This window comes from Hydra vulgaris, chromosome 12, assembly GCF_038396675.1.
Source record: "Hydra vulgaris chromosome 12, alternate assembly HydraT2T_AEP".
Taxonomy (NCBI): domain Eukaryota; kingdom Metazoa; phylum Cnidaria; class Hydrozoa; order Anthoathecata; family Hydridae; genus Hydra; species Hydra vulgaris.
Genome location: NC_088931.1, coordinates 63901860 through 63920172, shown reverse-complemented (window position 1 = coordinate 63920172; position 18313 = coordinate 63901860). Strand labels below are relative to the sequence as shown.

Genomic DNA, 18313 nt, shown 5'->3' with positions numbered 1-18313 from the left:
TTGCTTAATATTTTTTCACATCGAGTTCAGTTGCTTATAAACGAGTTGCTTATACAAAAAAAATCGTGTACTGCAAAGTACAATAATGAAAGAAAACTTGCAAAACGAAGCATTGATGTTTTTGAGAAAACTGTTGTTGATAGAGAATATTATGTTAATAACAATAATAAATTATACATTTAATAACAATATTTGCTCGCTGACTTAATCAATATTCTGTTGTTCTTTTTCTTTCTTTTTTGTGTGAATTTAATTCATTGGTTTTAATTAAATTAAGAACTAAAAGATAATGTATGTAGGAATACCCTAGACGACATTCCTATAAATTTTCCTTTGACAACTGCAAACGGCAATCCGATAAGATTTCAAACAAGATTGAATAGGATTCCTGTACATATAAAACTATAAGGTATTGATATCTTATAGTTTTATGTGTACAGATTTCCTACTCAATTGATAAGGATTTCTGTAAATATAAAACTATATTGTTCATTCGGTGTTTTATAGGATAAAACTCCTAAAAGGTTTTGGAACAGGATTTTAGAGGAATCCTATCCTAAAGAAATTCCTATAGGTAATATTTAATTGCATTATCCTATAGAAATTTGTTCCAATTTTTTGTAGGTATGTCCTGTATCTTTTTTATAGAATATCCTATAAAACTTTTTGACAAGGGACATATTGTTCATTAGGATTTTGCACTAAAACGAGTTGTACTTTATCGTTTAAACGCAATGCTGAGTTAAAACACATGCTATTCAAAAATACATTCAATATCACTAACATCCTTAAATAGAGTTTGCAGATCGTTTTTTCAGAAGAAGAAAATTACTTTATAACTAAATATTTTGATTTCTTCATTCTCTAACAATGTTTATGCAGAAGACAAATTGTATGAACATTTTCGTATCGCAAGGTTGGGTATTCCTAGTTCAAAGTGTTTTTAAATTTTCAAATCGACAATAAGCAGCTGTATATACTTTATTCGTGAAGAAATAGGAAACAGAATGAGCCTTGAACAGGTTTACTATATACTTTATTCGTGAAGAAATAGGAAACAGAATGAGCCTTGAACAGGTTTACATGCAGCTTAAAAATGAATTTTTGCCCGATCAATATGTAAGTAGCCAAAAAAATAAGATATGTCAAAACTAAATTTTTAAAAAATTTTAAAGTTTTCTACCCGGATTCTGAGTTAAAACATTTTCAAAAATCTTTTTTCTCCCCCAACAGGATTTCTCTATAATCTAATCGATATAAATCTAATCAATATAAAAAATTCAAGTAATTTGGAGGGAGTTACTTCCATAGCTTCAGGAATTTCTCTGATTCTTACAAAAAAATGGCTATTAAAAGTTCAAATTCGAATGTTGCTTGTCCTAAACGTGTCAAAAAACACCTCGATTACTTTTGTGACATTAAATAATATCTGATAAAAGATATTTGTGTTTCAGCCTTTGAATTTTGTTACTTGTTTCATCAAACTTGCCAAAGCAAAATAAAAAAGAGTTCAAAAACTATAACAAGAATATCTTGCAACTTTTTATACACCTTTTCAACATAATATACAAAACAGCAACGTTAACATAACAACACATCACCCAATATTATCATTGCGCTTGCGCATACTAAACATTTGTAGTGCAAATATTTACGTTGTTCGTAATAAAAAGAATAATATTTATACTAAAATAGCTCAATGATCTTGATGACCACGATAGCTCGATAGGTTGATATCTTTTAAAAGATAAAAATCTTTTTTAATTAAAACTAAAAACATATTTAGTAATCCGGAACTCTCATATTAGTGTTATCTGAACCAATTCCATCAAGCATGCTTAGTATCAAATCCTCTGAAGGTATGTCAGGAAGATAAGAAAGCAGTAGGTCATGGTCCATGTCAGGAAGAACCTGAAAATACAAAAGTTTATAATTATATGCAAAACAGAGATAATACGAAATTAAATAAATCACAATGTGTATACATACATCAAGCCCTTCTTCTTCATCGTCCCCAGGCGTCTCACTTTCTTCTGGGGTGGGGAATATAGAATCGAGACCTATATCTTCAGGACTACGCCATTCTTGAGCGGAGTTCGATGGCTTTGCGGGTGCAGAAGTAGTAACACTATTGAATGTTGCCGTTAACGAAGAGGAGGGGCGAAGATTTTCTGGTGAACGCATTAGCGTAGGCGGACCTGCTGAATAGTATTCACAATGAAAATTACAAAAATAAAAAAATTTACGAAGTTTTTATAATTACATAGTGTCATTACCTGGAGGAGACAAGTGACAAGCTCCAGAAATAGCAGTTTGACTTTGTTGTCGTAATAATTGAGGCTGAGATGGCGAAGGTAATGCAAATTTATCGTTATTAGGTGTCGAGCTTGTTGGAAGATTTTGGGGCGTCCTCGGTCCAACTGTTGCACATGTTGCCGGCGTCGATGGTTTATAAGATGGAGTAGAAGGATTAGTCATAGACATTGGAGACGGCATTGCAGAATCAACTGATTTCATTCTCTTCGGAGGAGGCCCACTTGAACAGGATGTATCTTCTTCCTGTTTTATTTCTTGTTTTATAGATACAGGTTTCCAAGAACCACTTGAATCAATTGTAACCTCTTCCACGTCTGTCCTTTAAAATATTATTGAAGATCAGATTTAAATTAATTTTAAATAGACTTTAAACTTGAACTAAAAAACATTGTTACATTATAAATATGGTATAACTCAAACATACTTAGTCAAGGTGGTTATAATTTGCCATAGATATTGGTCAACTTCTAAACCTTCCAAAACTGCACTTTTGCTATAAAAAATATTTTTTTTATTTTTATAAAAATTCTTATTTCAGGCATAAATTTATAATATAAATAATATGTGAAACAAATTTTGAATTGATGGAAATTCAATATTTTGTCAGCAAGATTTTTACCTTTATTACTATTACTTTAAAAAACTCAGATTAAATATTTTTATTTCACTATTATAAAAATATTACGTCAACGAAACAATTTATCAACTCGCAAAAACTTTATAAAAATGCGTGCGTGTGTGTATATATTATAAATTAAAAAACTGTCACTCAAAACTGTCCAAAGCTGTTGATCTTAACCTGGTATTTCTTGAAACATATTTTTTAAGAGATAAAAATATGTTTCAAGAAATCATGGTATATTTTTACCAGTTTAGAATGCCAACTACATGTTTTCATAAAAAGATAAAAATACATTAAAAAATGAAAATCTTGCTATAATTTTTGTTTCAAAAAGAACGCATTCTGCATTTCCAACCCTCAGTCAAATTATAAAAAAAGTCTCACATATACAGACAAACAACAATTAAACTTACTTGCATACTGGACACTTCCAATTTACTTTATCTACATTTAGTTTTAAGTATGTTTCAAGATCAAAACATTGTATATGTTTACACTCCTGACCACGTGCAGGAATATTAATTTTCTGATAAGTTATACGACATTTTAAAGACACTTTGATTGCAGTTTGTTCAACACCATCCTCATCACTTGAAACTGTTGTCCCATTAGCTGCTGAAGTTTTGAAATTGTATTTAACTAAAAAATAAAAAATGAAAAGCAAGACTGCAAGCAAAACATCATATAGTATGAAACTTTTAAGATTACTCACTTTTTTTAAGACAGTGCTCAGCCGGTAACAACCTTTTCTTTAGAAGTCCTTGCAGTACAGAGTTGACTGATGGGCGATGAACAAGTTGCAAAACAAAAAGATGTGACTAATAAAATTAAAGATTAAATAAATGTTAAAAAACAACTTATAAATTTTAAAAGAACAGTTGATTAAAATATTCTAACTTACACAACAGCAGACCATCACATTTATTTGTATCGTATTTCTTCCAGCTTTACAAACATTTTTAAGGAGTAATGGTCTGTGCGAACTTTTGCTTTCTCCTCTTTCAAGTGTCAAGGGAATATTATTAACACTCACACTAACACTATTTGGCCAATTGGTTGTCATGGCTTTGTCATCATGGTGATAACACTTAAACTGCAGTTCCAAATCTGGCCTGTAAAACAACAAATGTATGATTCATAAACTTTCTTTAAAAAATCTGCAAAAAGATATTAAACTATCAGTGGATAAAAAATGTGATACCATACAACACAAATCATTAAATAAAAATGCTGAACAATTTTTCTTTAAAGAAGATTGTATCAAAAAATGAATGAAAGTCGCTTGAGAAAAGGTTTAAAAATAAAATAAAATTTTTAGTTGTTGGCAAGAAATTATTTTACAAGAAATCAAAACTTCAACTTGTGATTATAACAATAAAACGTGTCATCAATAAAACACGTCATCAAATATAACTTGAAAAATAGTCATTAAAAAAAGTAAAATGATATTAAGTTAAAGATCTTAATAACCAATATGATCTATATGTTACTACACATTAGACGACCTTGGTTATGAAAAAATAAAAATTTATTCTATAACTTGAACTAAACATTACCTGCTCATTAGAGTTTGGTAGATCTGTGGTTTCATGAAAAAAGCATGGTTGCTTACAGCAAGATTATGTTGAAGACGAAAAGGTTGCAAAACACTGCCATTTGCTACATTGAATGTTAATCGTAAGCAATCTTTATCTGTTTCTAAACATTTATATATATATATATATATATATATATATATATATATATATATATATATATATATATATATATATATATATATATATATATATATATATATATATATATATAAAAAATATTGTATATAGAAAAATCAAAAGTAAATAAAAAAATCAATAATATACATAATAATGATCGTACTAATAATAGGTTTGATATCTGCTGGACTCATAGGTGTATTATTAGAGTTAGGAGTTAAAACATTTTTTACAGGATACATAGGACCAATGTTTTGAGGCTTGATATCTTCAGGGTTGCCAGTAGTTGAATCACATATTGTCATAAATCTTATATGAAATCAACAACACAACATTACAATAATTGGTAATTTCCTTTGGGAAAAAATCATACAAGATCCTATTGGATCTGATGGATAAACAGGTGTACTGAACTATGTATTTATAGAATTATTTATTTTTAGTTTAAACTAGTTAAGAAAATCATCATTAAGACATCATTAGTTTAAAACATCATTGGTGGAGGTTAAGCCTTCTAAATATTTAACTTCAACATTTAAAAGTAAAAGTTGGAAAGATATTCTAACTTTGTTTTTTTAGCCAATCTTTTTAATCTTTGTTATCGTTTTTAATTCAAAATTAGTAACTTAAAATTTTAAAACTTGATAAGACTTTATTTTAGATGGAAGGGGACTAAGCCCCATAGCCCTGATTAAAGAAGCCATAACCAGACTTAAAAAGGTATTGCGTGCTATCGCGTGCTGTAACTGACCACTCTTATAACTTTTTTTCTTTACAATTTGACCACAACTGTTTTAATATCTTAACAATTTAAATGTAATAAAAAAATCGTTACATTATGAATAACTTTTAATGGTTGATCTTTTCAAAAAGTTTTTTTTTACACAATGACTTTAAATAAAATACAAAATTAAATATAATGATTGTTTAAGTTGTGTATATTAACAAAAAAATGTTATACTTAAATTTTTTTAATGTAGGCATGTATTTTTAATGATAAATTTAAACCTTTGAAACATCTTTTTTATGTCTTTTTAAAAATCTTTTAAAAGATTATTTTTAAGTTACTTTAAATTATGAATAAATTAAATTAAATCTTCCCATTGCAATGTAATGATTTTAAATACTATTTTAAAAAGACTATTATTTTTTAAACAATTTTTTGGAAAAAATGCTTATACAATTTTAAAATATTATATTTTTTTCATTTCAATAATTTAAATAAAATTTGTTCATTTATCGAATAACCATTAATTTTAATCATTAATCATTAGTAAAGTGACTTGTAAAAACTTATTGCATAACTTTAATAAAATGTTTTAAAAGATAAATTTTAAAGTAATTTATTTCAAACGCAATCAAAATCATAACAGAAAGTCATTTTTGCTTAGAGTTTGAGTATTTTTAGTTTTATTTTTTCTTTATCGTAAGGAATTTTTTTTCGTAGTTTAAGTTTAGCTTAGCATTCTTTTTTCAGCGTATTTCTGAAATGTTTAAATCATCAAAACATCTAAGCAGTCATGGTCAAGTTGTCAACAAAAAAAATCATTCGCATGGTCAGCAGTAGCGTTCAATCGCATGTCATTCCTGTCCAAGCCTGCATAACCTACAGAATCTTTTATAACTTTTCCCCAAAGTATGTTTAAATAGGAAAACAAACAAAAAAAACAAAAAAAAAGAGAACGTATATTTGCTTAAAAATTTATATATAAAGCATGTTTTTAAAGAAACTTTATCAAAATTTTAAAATGTTATTTTGATTTAAACATACCTATTGTTAGGAGAATGAGCAGCAGATACAGGAGGATATTGCAAAGTACTGGGCCTAGTTCGCCTCACAACAGATTGAATTGAATCTGATGGTTGCTGTCCTATTATATTGGACATTACATTCATGTTGTTTATACTGTTATACTGAGGTGGAATTCCCATATTGCCAGTCATTGAGTTACCCATTCCCATACTAATCATATTTGCTCCATGACCAAATGCATTATAACCTTGTGTCTGATACTGTGGAGAAAAAGGCGGATTTTTTACTACTCCAGGAACAAAAGGACCAAATTGAGGAGATGTGGTATCAGGGGTCATAGGACTATTTCCTATAATAGATTGATTGTAACTTCCCATCATTGAAGGAGATCTTTTCATCTGAGAAACTGGGTATCTCATCATGTTACTTTGAGGTGAGGCAACCATTTGAGCATTTAAATTTCCTTAAATGATTTAAATTTAGAAAATAATCAATAATATACATAATATATTAACTACAAAACATAAAACAAATAGTAACATAATAATAACAAATGCAAAACAAATAAACAACAAAATATAAATAATGTATCAACTATATGCATGCATATATGAAGGCCAAAAATTACTACAAACCATAAATATTATTAAAGAATCACTTAGCCCAAATGAAATTTGCAAAAGATCATTTGGATTGGACTAAAAAAATTGACCTAAAGTATATCAATGACAAATCAAAATTTAGCATGTTTAGTGGTGATGTTATCCAAATAGGAATGCGGAGTCCCAAAGGGACTCCAGTTTTATATCTCTATTTTTTCCTGGTCTCCAGAAGCTCTGAACATGTTGATTGACTTATGATTTACCATATAAAAAAACTCATGAAGCTTAATGACTTGAAACATATTGTTTTTAAACCCTGAGTTCCAGAGTCCTTGCTGCCATTATGCTTAAGGGTTCAAAAAATTAATTGTTCCTCTAACCTAAAAGCCTTAATTTTTTTTACCAATAGAAGTTCATAAGTGTTTTTTATATTATAAGAGCTCCTGGATACCAAAAACTAGGAAGGAGTAATCTTTTTGTAACATTCAAATCCAGAGTCCTTTTTGGGACTCCGTATCCCTGTATCCAAATAATGGATTTGCTCCCAAGTATCAAATGCCTACAGTTAAACATGGTGGTGGCGATGTAATGGTTTAGGGATTTTTCAGTTATGATTTTATCCACTTCATTGCATTGAATGCGTAATGAATTGGAATGTATATTCAGATATAATCAAATGGATTATAATGCATATTTATATTTATGTTATGCTGCCACAAGGAAAAGGCAAAATGCTTCCGCATTTTGTCTTTTTGATTGAAGACAATGTTGACAACTGTAAGCCACTTGCAGACAAAATGTCTCAAGATTACAAGGCATTTTTGTTCTTACTAATAAGATTCTTATTATTTTAGTTGACTCAATGCCTCAATAATGTCAAGCAGTATTAAAATCTCAAGGCTATTTAACATTATACTTATTTTCTGTTATGAAAAAATATAAAAAAATTCATTCATTTGTTTATCAAGTTATTACTTTTTTGAATGAATTATTCTATGTAGTCAAATTAGAGGAACAATTAGTAAGAACTTTTATTTGCAGTAAAAAGACAAAAAATTATAACAAAAAAACTTAAATTTTTTTTTGCTGTTTATAAACTTGACCACTACTGTATGTATGTATGTATGTATGTATAAGTGTGTGTGTGTGTGTGTGTGTGTGTGTGTGTGTGTGTGTGTGTGTGTGTGTGTGTGTGTGTATATATATATATATATATAATGCATATACTGATCAGCAATCTAATGTACTAAAATAGAGAGTTGCCAAGGGCTTTAGCATATACATTGACTGACTAAATAGAGGGAACATGCAAAGGAGTGCTGCTATGTCAAGCAAGGGTTGGGGTTGAAATGAAATCCTTTTTGTCTTTTGTGCGTGGAAAAACCATAGGTAAGGAAAAAATGTTACCAAATGTATATCTATATACACTAAGAAATATGAAATTTGAAGTATTCAGTAGTAAACAGTAGTCAGTACTAAAGAGTATTCAGTAGTAAACAGTATTCAGTACTAGTTTAAAACATATTCAATGCACTAGAATTAAAGACCCAGCAAAAAATATTCTATAGAATTTCTATAAACCTTTGAAACATATAGCCTATAGAAATTTTATAAAGTTGTATAGAATTTCTATATAAATTGCTATAAAAATTTTTTTTTAAATAAATATATGTAAAAAAGCAGTTCTATAGCGATTCTGTACAAATTATTGGACATTTTAGAGAAAACCTATCGAATTCTAAACAAATTCTATTTAACTCAATAGAATTTATGTAGATCATGTTTCAAAAGTTTTTTTTTTTCCTGGTGAGAAAATATAAAAGCATAAAAATTGTTTAAACCTTTAAACCTATCATTCTCTAATTTAAAATTATTATTACTGGTATCAACATGCAACTTTTCAGGACATGAAAGTTGTGTATTGATACCAAACGCAACTTTAAGCAACACCAAAAAATCTATTGCTCTCTAATATATATATATATATATATATATATATATATATATATATATATATATATATATATATATATATATATATATATATATATATATATATATATATATATATATATATATATATATATAATATATATTATATAAATTAAAAAGTTTTTACCTCCCATTTGATGCTGTTGCAATCCATAGAGATTCCTTTGTTGTGCTAAATTTGATGATACTGTCATGTACCCCATATTTGGTCCTCCCATGTTAACAGCTCCCATATTTGGTGCTCCCATATTTGGTGCTCCCATATTTGATCCTCCCATATTTGATCCTCCCATGTAAGAACCCATAGGCTGTCTATTATAATTTTGTCTATTTATTCCAGAATTAATACCACCTCTTGCTTGAAACTGAGTTTGTCCATGAACCTGATATTGCTGAGTATCTATATAATCACCATTGTTATTCATTTGATCAGTTTGTTCTTGCATATGAAAAGCAGTTGCAGTTGCTGTTGCAGTAGCGGTAGCAGTAGCAGCAGCTGCTGCAACAGCAGCAGCAGCTGCAGCTGCAGCAGGTAGAGGACAGTTCGAATTATTTTGATTTTGTGGATATTGTTGATATATATTTTGTTGATTATTGGGAGGTTTATTTTGATTAAAATTCATGTTACCTTGTTGAAAGTTTTGAATATTTTGCATTTCAGGATTATAACCTTGATTTGAGAATTGCTTCATATTTGGTTGCATACTCATATCATACTGTTGATTCATTCCCTGATTTATGCCTGCAATATTTCCTTGTGGCATCCCATTTGGATTAGACTGCTGCATTGAGATCATTGAATTAGCATTTGTGGGTGAAGAAACACCCCAAACAGAAGATACAGAAACTGAGAGATTAGGTTGGGGGTTATTTCCTTGCCAAATAATTGTGTTGTCTCTAAATTAGATTACTTTATATAAAAAAATTTATATCCAGATCTAAACTTTTTATATTTTATTTATAAAAAAAAATAAATAAAATAAGATAAACAAATATTGAATTTAAAATATAAATTACCCATGAGGCAATGGAGTAGATATATTTTTTAAAGAATTTGCAAAAGTTTTTACATCAGACTTTCTTTGGTGTCTCAATAACAGAAGTCTTCCTAACTCTTCACACCAGCATGACAAGATTCCTAAAATAATATTATTTTAATTAATAATTATTTTTTGAATAAGTGAATTTTTAATTTTTACACTTCAAAATTGATAATGAAACCAATGAATACAACCCATAAAAAATTTAAAAAATACTTTAAAAGATTACTATAAAATTGCTCAATCAATAACTTGCCATATAAATTTTTAAAACACTATCCATATATAACTTGCCTGCAGACTTCCTTGAAAGTTTTTCTCTATGTGCTGCACATATAGCAAGGAGTCTGTATCCTGTAATTAAATACTATTTTTATTACTTTTATTATTAACTACATCATATTTTTATGAAAGTCTTATTTATGAGTTTGTTGAGGAAAGATTAATTTTTCTTTTTATAAATTATTCAAAAATCAAATTCATTTTCATTTCAATTAAGTTTCTAGTTGCTTTTAGGGCTGTTGAAAGGTTTTTTGAAAAGATTGTTGAGAGGAAATCTTTTTTAATTTTGAGGAAAACTTCTAGTAACCTTAATAATCATTGTCATAGTATTTGTCAAAATTTTGTCTTTAAATTTTAAAATAGTTTCATGTGTAAAACAAATAATGCAGATAGCGAGTCTTTCTTGGGTGAAATTATTTTAAAAAAAAGCAGTAAAAAATGTATTTATAACTGCTCTATACATTATACAGACCAACTAATGGTAATCTTGATTAATTTGAAAAACATCTAGAATGAATATTACCAACATCACCAAACATTTTCAAAACAACCAAACATATAAACATTTTAATTAACAACCAATAGTTTAACTTGTTATGATAGTAATTCTTTCATAACATACACAAGACAAATCAATTACCAATATATTCTAAAGTTTCACAAACTTTTGCTATAAATAAATTGGAAACTCTTAACCGAATACAAGTATGCAAATAACATATAGAACCTATTTATTCACTTATTTTCTATACAACATGAAAAATCTCTTATCTGTGTAAAAGATCTTATTATATCTTCCTAAAAGAAACAAAAACTATACAAAAAAATTTTTTTTAGCAATAAAACTAAACATTAAAAGTATAAAAAAAGTTTTGGAAAAATTAAAAAAAAAAGGGAAGTTACATAAAAAACAGTTAAAAACTCTCTACCACAAAAAATACTAACAGAAGCAAGGAAGAACGTTTTATTACAATTGAAACTTACCTAAAATTTAATAATTTTTTTATAAAGATTAAAAAAGTATATTCTTTTTCCATTAAAATATAATAGCTATCTTCATTTCGTTTATAAAACGATTTAACTTTGATAACTTGCAACTTCAACTTCCTCAGTTGATCATTGGTAATAATTAACATAAAGAGAATAAATTAAATTGAAATTTTAGGAGTAATATTTGAAAAAAATCTTAATTAGAAGAATGACATTATGCAAAGAAAATAAAGTCTACAACATTTTAGGTAGATATGCCCTTTCCATTATACAAAGAAATCATCGCTCCTATAATTATGAATTAAACATTCTAAAAATTTACTATTTATGTTTTTGGTTCAAAATGCACAAGACATACACGGTGAAAGAGAAACAAGTTGCATATGATGCAACTTGCTTTTCTTTCACCGAAAATTTTTGTGCTAAAGTTACAAAATAGTTATAGAAAACCCCCCTAAGAGATATGTAACTCTTTATATATATTCTGACTTTTTTAATCGAGTACATGAATAGTACAAAATATAAAACAGTCATTAAAAAACTTTTAAATTAAACAAACTAAGTTCACAAAAATAATAGCTTAGGAACAAAAAAACTTAAATTAAACTTTTTTAAATTAACATGATTAAAATAAAAATAAATTTAAATTGAGGTCTAAAATAAATCTTAAAATCATAAACATAAGTAAAAAATAAGTAATACAAAAAAGTAATAAAAAAAAGCAAAACAAAAATACCTAAATCGAGATCATAGCCTTGCATAGAAGCAACTTTGTTTACTACCTAAACATGTTATGATCAAATGTATTTAAGAATATTCAAAATTATAGTATGTGTATATTTGATTATGTTAAAAGTATCAATTTTTCCTTAGCAACATTTTTACTAGTTTTTAAAAAATAAATACCGTTAAACAAGCCATTAAATTTTGCTCGTAAGAAGGTTGGAATGCACGAGCATCTCCACACCAGTCTAACAATTCTCTTGCAGCACCCTGAAATGTACTTATATTATTCAAGTCTCTTCGAATACACTGTAATCTTTCATTGGTTTGTTGAATATGTTGCTCCATGCTTATTTGCATGTTATCTAAACACAATTGATGAGATATGTTTAAATTATAATGACATGAAAAAAAAGTTTGAAAATTGAAGACGAGTAAATAAAAATCTTTATCTATTTTAAATTTTGGCCAACAAATTTAAATTTAATTAGTTTTAAATTGGTAAAAAATCAACAACAAAAATCTATATTCAGTAGTTAAAATAATAAAAATGTTTAAAGAAATTGAAATAATAAACTTTAAATCAATTATAGATACAATACTCAAAATAAAATATGAAACAACAAAATTTAGGACCATGCTAAATTTAAGCAAACAATATGATGGAAAATATAAGCAAACAATATGGTGCAAAGAAAAATTAAGTCAATAATAACTTAATAAGTAAACTAAGGCATTATACAGACAGCAAACTTATAAAATAAGCTAATAATGTGATGCTGCTTAACAAATTGAGGTTTTTAACTGTGTTTAGATTTTAATTTTTATCTATCTGTAATATCTTTGGAAACATAGTTTTATTTTTAAAAAATGCTAAAAACTAACTACAAAATGCACAAATTGATTTTTAAAATCAAATAAAAATCCAATTTAATTTGATTTTAATAATTTTTATTTGATTTTAAAATACTTAATTTTTGTACTCATTTTTACCTCTTAATTTTTAATAAACTCTTAATAACTCATTTTTACCTCTTAATTTTTATCATGGTGACATATTATGTAACTATAAATTATTTTATATTATAATGAATTTTAATAAATGTTTTTAAAATAATAAATCAAATTGTTAAATAATAAAATTAATAAGGCATTTTTGTGTAAATACAAATAAATATAAATACAAAACAAACAAACAAAAAAAATGTCTACTTTTATTTTATATTTGTCATTGTTTAAATACTTTAAAAAATTTTATTAAAAAATTTACTTCTTTCAATTTCAACAATAATATATATGCCACACAATAAAACAACTTTTTAGAACCCCTCTCTCCTACCCTAATTTGTTACAAAATATCACACACCCTATATGTTAATTCACCTTTCTAAGACCAAGAAAGCTACTACAGTAAAGAAGGCTAATTTAGCTGTGGTTACAACCCTCTCTCTACTCTAGTTACTCTGAAACACAAACCTTGACAAAAAAGGCGGCTGCAGGGAGAAACAAGTTTAGCATGGTACTACCAGGGACGTGGTGGGGATCAAACTTGGAACTTCTCGCTTATGAGGCAAGACTAACACTATACCAATACCGCATTGACGGATTGATAGCAAACTATCATTTTTTTATTTTAAAATAGCTTATAATTTTTAAAAGAAAAAATATTCATTAACAAAGATTATAACAATTTTCTTTTTTATTCTAACAAGAATTATTAGAATTTAAAAAATTTTAATTTAATTCTTCTAATTTAATTCCAAAATAATTTTTTGGAATAAAAATCTTAAAACAATTGACATCAACTTTTGAAAATTATAGCTGTTTTAAAAAGCTATAAATAAACTGAAATCTTTTGCATTGACTTATTTTGTCGAGTGTGTGACAAATACAAAAAATAACATTTTTAATTATTAAATATATTTGTTTATCATTACCTTCAGTCTTAACACTTAAATAAAAGCTAATTGAAGTTATTTTTTTAAAAACACTGATTTAAAAAATCATTTTTTATTCATCACTATTTTTGTTAAATTATAACAGCAGTAAATACTGGAAAACTATATAGACTATATGCTCTTTATCTGTAAAACAAATTTAAGCAAAATAGTTTTAAAATTGTTGATTTTATAACATTGTTTTGTTTTAATGTCTTTTTGCAGAGGTTGATTATTTTTTCTATAATGCCACTTTTCAAATATTTACAATCTTAGATATAAGTAAATTAAACTTGCTCTAGATATTTCCTTAGACCCACCTCCTAATTGAATAAATCTCTTAAATACGCACACACACACACACCCCAAAAAAAAAAATCCAGCTTGTTTAAAGAAAATTTGCCTTGTTCATATTATCTGTACCAATAATAAGAACAAGAAGCAAAAAAAATAAAAAAACCTCAAAAAATAAATTAAAACTAATTTTTTTATAAAAGGTTTCTGAGTCAGAACATCAATCATCACTGCCTTGAAATGACGCACACAACCTGCATATGAAGTTATTGTTTATAATATCGAGATCATTGTAAATGCCTCAATCATAAGTGAGACCGCTTTACTGGAAGCTGCATTTGTCACACTGTGCATGTAGTCACATAACTCTAACCATATTAAATTATGACTTAATCAAAACAAAATGTACTTAAACACACTTATTAACTTTTATGATGTTTTGAAATGCAATCTTGAGAGATTGCTTAATAAATATCTTGAATGCCATCAAAGTACAGCAACTTTTGCTGTTTTTATATGATAGAGAAAAGACAGGTAAAAAAATCATGTGGGCAACCAAAATCAAAAGAACGATAATTAAAATAAAACAGTATATTGCTATACTGTGTGTATTGTTTCATCATGAATCAACACACATTGATGCTCATTTTCACTCCCTTGGACAGTAATTTAATATATGAAATATTCAACATGCTTAATAATCAGCTTAATAATAAAAAAAATACCTGGTATTAATGCTTGCTGCAAGGGTGGTCCAACAGGAATTTGAGGAGGCATAGGGTTATTGAACCCAGACATATTTCCACCAAAGTTTTCATTACAAAAGTCAAAGCCATCCATGGTTCCAATATAATCATTAATCATTATTTATCATTACTATTCTAGCAAAATATTCAGTGTATTAAAAAATTGTTTTTAATAAATTTTTTTGTAATGTATAAATAAAAACTTTTAAATAATAACACAAACAACTCATGCATAGAATATTGCCAAAAGCATTGGATCTATAAAGTGCATTTGTTACTATTAAAGCCACAGAATCTACAACCTCTTGCGTAAGATACTTTGATGGAAACCCAGGATAGTAAAATTATCATATTTTTATTTTAACTATATTATTTTTGCTACAATGTGAGAAGATAGCTAAAATTATTTAAATATAACACAGGTTCTATGGATCAAAAATAAATAATATATTTTTATTAATAAAGTTATTCACTTTTTAAATAGTAATCCTAATTGTGCTGAGTAATTCTAGTACCTTATTTAATATCTATTTGATATTGAATTTGACAATACTAAAATCTCTACTTTATCTTTTAAATTTTTTAGTGTCAAATCTTGTAATCTTTCAAGTTTAAACTCATTTTTCTCTAAGCTATTTTGCATTTAAATACTTTTTTATATTAATGACTAAACTATATAAATAATATATTATATTATTTATATAGTTTTTTATATTAATGACTAAAATGAATACCAGTCCAAAACTATAAGCCAAAAATTAGTAATATTAGTCAATATTATCAATTAAAAAACATGAAATCACATTTAAGATGACTAAATAATCTGACTAAGAATTTCACAATTAACAGATTATACAGAAACTTTATTGCACAAAGAGAATACAAAAATGATTTTCAAAAACACAAAAATCCTAAATAAAAATGTTATATATAAATATATATATATATATATATATATATATATATATATATATATATATATATATATATATATATATATATATATATATATATATATATATATATATATAACATGTAACTCATAAAAAAATAAAACCTATTTAGATATTAACAAAATCTCTTATTGTTTAAAATCCTTTAAATATGCAAACAAACATAAAATTAAGTAAACAAATGGATAAAATTACATGTGAACTTTTCTGCTTAATGAAATAAAAACCAGGGAGAAAACTTTTCCTTAATCCGACATAAAAGCATTTTTAAGTTAATTATTGTTCAAGTTGAATGTATAAATTACTATTGATATGTAAGTGTATAACTATTTTACAACATTTGTTAAAATCAAGATTATTAAATTATAATTTAAATAATAAAAACAAAAGCAACACATTCATAAAAAATTTACAAAACTTTTTTTTTGGATGATATAACGTTAAAGTTTCTGCTTTGTGACATTAATATGATTAAATATGACAATCATTAAAATAACAAATATTTTTTACTCATTCTGGTACATGACACTATTTGCATATTAAACATAAATCATATAATTATATAAAGCATGAATGAAAACACTGTTGTTATGTAAAGAAATGATAAACACCATGTGCATACCTTACCAAGCAAAACATTTTTAACTTCAATCTCTAACAAAAACTGGTTATCATGAACTTTTGAAACACACTATAGGAAAAATAAGAATAGAATATTCTTTTTTGAAAAAGGTTTATGTGAAACAGAACCAAAACAAAAAATGTGCTAAATACATAATGCATAAGAAGAGAAATAAAAAAAGAATATTAACTCATCTAAAACAGCTGCCAATTTTTTTTTATAAAAAAGATCTTTAAACACAAGAAAACACTTTTTTCAGAAATTTTTTTTACAAATGTCAAATATTTTAATATTTTGAATATTCCTAGTTTTAATAACAATAATATGTAAGCCTAATATTAAATCTACCAAAGCATAAATCCAAAATACAATAAAACAAGATTTCATTCAATCATTACGATGTAATAACCTTTATTCAAAACTCTGAGCTTAAGATTTGCCGGCACACTTAAATCTTAACATTATTTGAATTGTATAGGAAAACAAAAAAAAAGCATTAAAAATACAATCAAAGAAGGGGGTTAAAAATGAATGAACATTTTTAATACATGCTTGAAAGAAAAATGCAACAATAGTTTTAGTCCCCCGGTTGAAATTGATACGAACTTCAATTAGTCAAAGGAAACCATGTCAAGAAACTGTCAATCAAACATCATAAATTTGAAAATACATATCAGTACAAAATGTTGCATTTTTTAATGAATCATAAATAAGAATTGAAAACTATTACAACATACTCTTCCAATTTATTAAAAGAAACTGTATAGAATATTTGTATCAGTTTACTTTTTTTTCTTTTCTTTTTTTTTTTATCTTTTAAACAAGTTATTAAACAAACACAAAAAACATTAATCAAATTGAAAACAAAATCTAGCCATGCAAAATGTATAAACAAACTTTAGCCATGCAATTATATCTGCTAATCTCATAGTAAAACTTTAACTTAATTATGAGTGTATAAAGAACACCTTCATATAGCAAACCAATGTTGAATATACAATACAAAGATATTTTTATCATCAAAAAAACCAAACAAACAAAATAAAAGTTTTTTTAATTTTGTTTGTTTTGTTATTTTATTTTTATTTTTTAAAAACGAAACACTTGTACCATTCAAAAAAGAAAACATACATTTAGTTTAAATGATTTAACTTAAAATTCATAACATACAAACAATTTGTCAACTTGTCATATTCAACAATTAATGCTGAAATAACAAGATTAAAAAAAAGTGTTTCACAACTAAAGCACTTTAGTTATTTTCATAATTTTACTTTCAAATGGTGTTTTGAAAATACTGAAAAATAAAAACTGCTTAAACTAAACATTATTATTTGGCACAATTAGCTTATTGGAAAACTTGGTCAATTTTCTTTTAAAAGCATAAGTCTGGAGTGTTGCTAATATAAAAATAATAGAAAAATTAAGTCCTACTATGGTTTTCAATAACAAAGTGTGTACCAACCTTCTTATTGCAAATTTGAATAGATTAGAAGTTTTCAAACAGTGCTTTTAAGAAAGTTCTTTTTAATAAAAGAACAATCAAAATATAATTACAATACCACAAAAACTCAGAGGAGGGGATATTTTCTGTTATTACTTTTAAAACAATTCTATATTTTATCATTAAAAATTGAATTATACAAATGTATAGATATAGATTAAAACATAATCATGATCAAAAAATAATGAAAGACTAATGAATTAATTATTTTTATTTGTTTAA

General features: G+C 26.2%; 1 protein-coding gene across 2 annotated transcripts; it reads right to left on the bottom strand.

The window, feature by feature from the left end:
* Positions 1–1515: 1515 nt before the first annotated feature.
* LOC100215215 (zinc finger MIZ domain-containing protein 1) lies at positions 1516–15392 on the bottom strand. Of its 2 annotated transcripts, none has more exons than XM_065814082.1 (16): positions 14992–15392; positions 12219–12400; positions 12049–12094; positions 10335–10394; positions 10018–10138; positions 9128–9897; positions 6425–6869; positions 4817–4962; positions 4495–4636; positions 3840–4050; positions 3651–3756; positions 3352–3577; positions 2741–2809; positions 2277–2635; positions 1990–2201; positions 1516–1911 (listed from the first exon to the last, which is right to left on the bottom strand). In XM_065814082.1, the coding sequence occupies exons 1-16, from the start codon at positions 15128–15130 to the stop codon at positions 1783–1785; spliced, it is 3363 nt and encodes a 1120-aa protein (XP_065670154.1). In that variant the 5' UTR covers positions 15131–15392; the 3' UTR covers positions 1516–1782. The 2 variants fall into 2 exon arrangements, with proteins under 2 accessions (XP_065670154.1, XP_065670155.1); XM_065814083.1 differs by having other exon boundaries at positions 1990–2198.
* Positions 15393–18313: the final 2921 nt, after the last annotated feature.

Excerpts from the sequence above, each read along its gene's own strand:
- LOC100215215 (XM_065814082.1), bottom strand. The coding sequence starts at position 15,130 with ATGATTAATGATTATATTGGAACCATGGATGGCTTTGACTTTTGTAAT. Across the intron at positions 3,757-3,839 it reads ATGTGATGGTCTGCTGTTGT|TCACATCTTTTTGTTTTGCA; the intron begins GTAAGTTAGAAT and ends TAATTTTATTAG. Across the intron at positions 2,636-2,740 it reads ATTATAACCACCTTGACTAA|GACAGACGTGGAAGAGGTTA; the intron begins GTATGTTTGAGT and ends AATATTTTAAAG.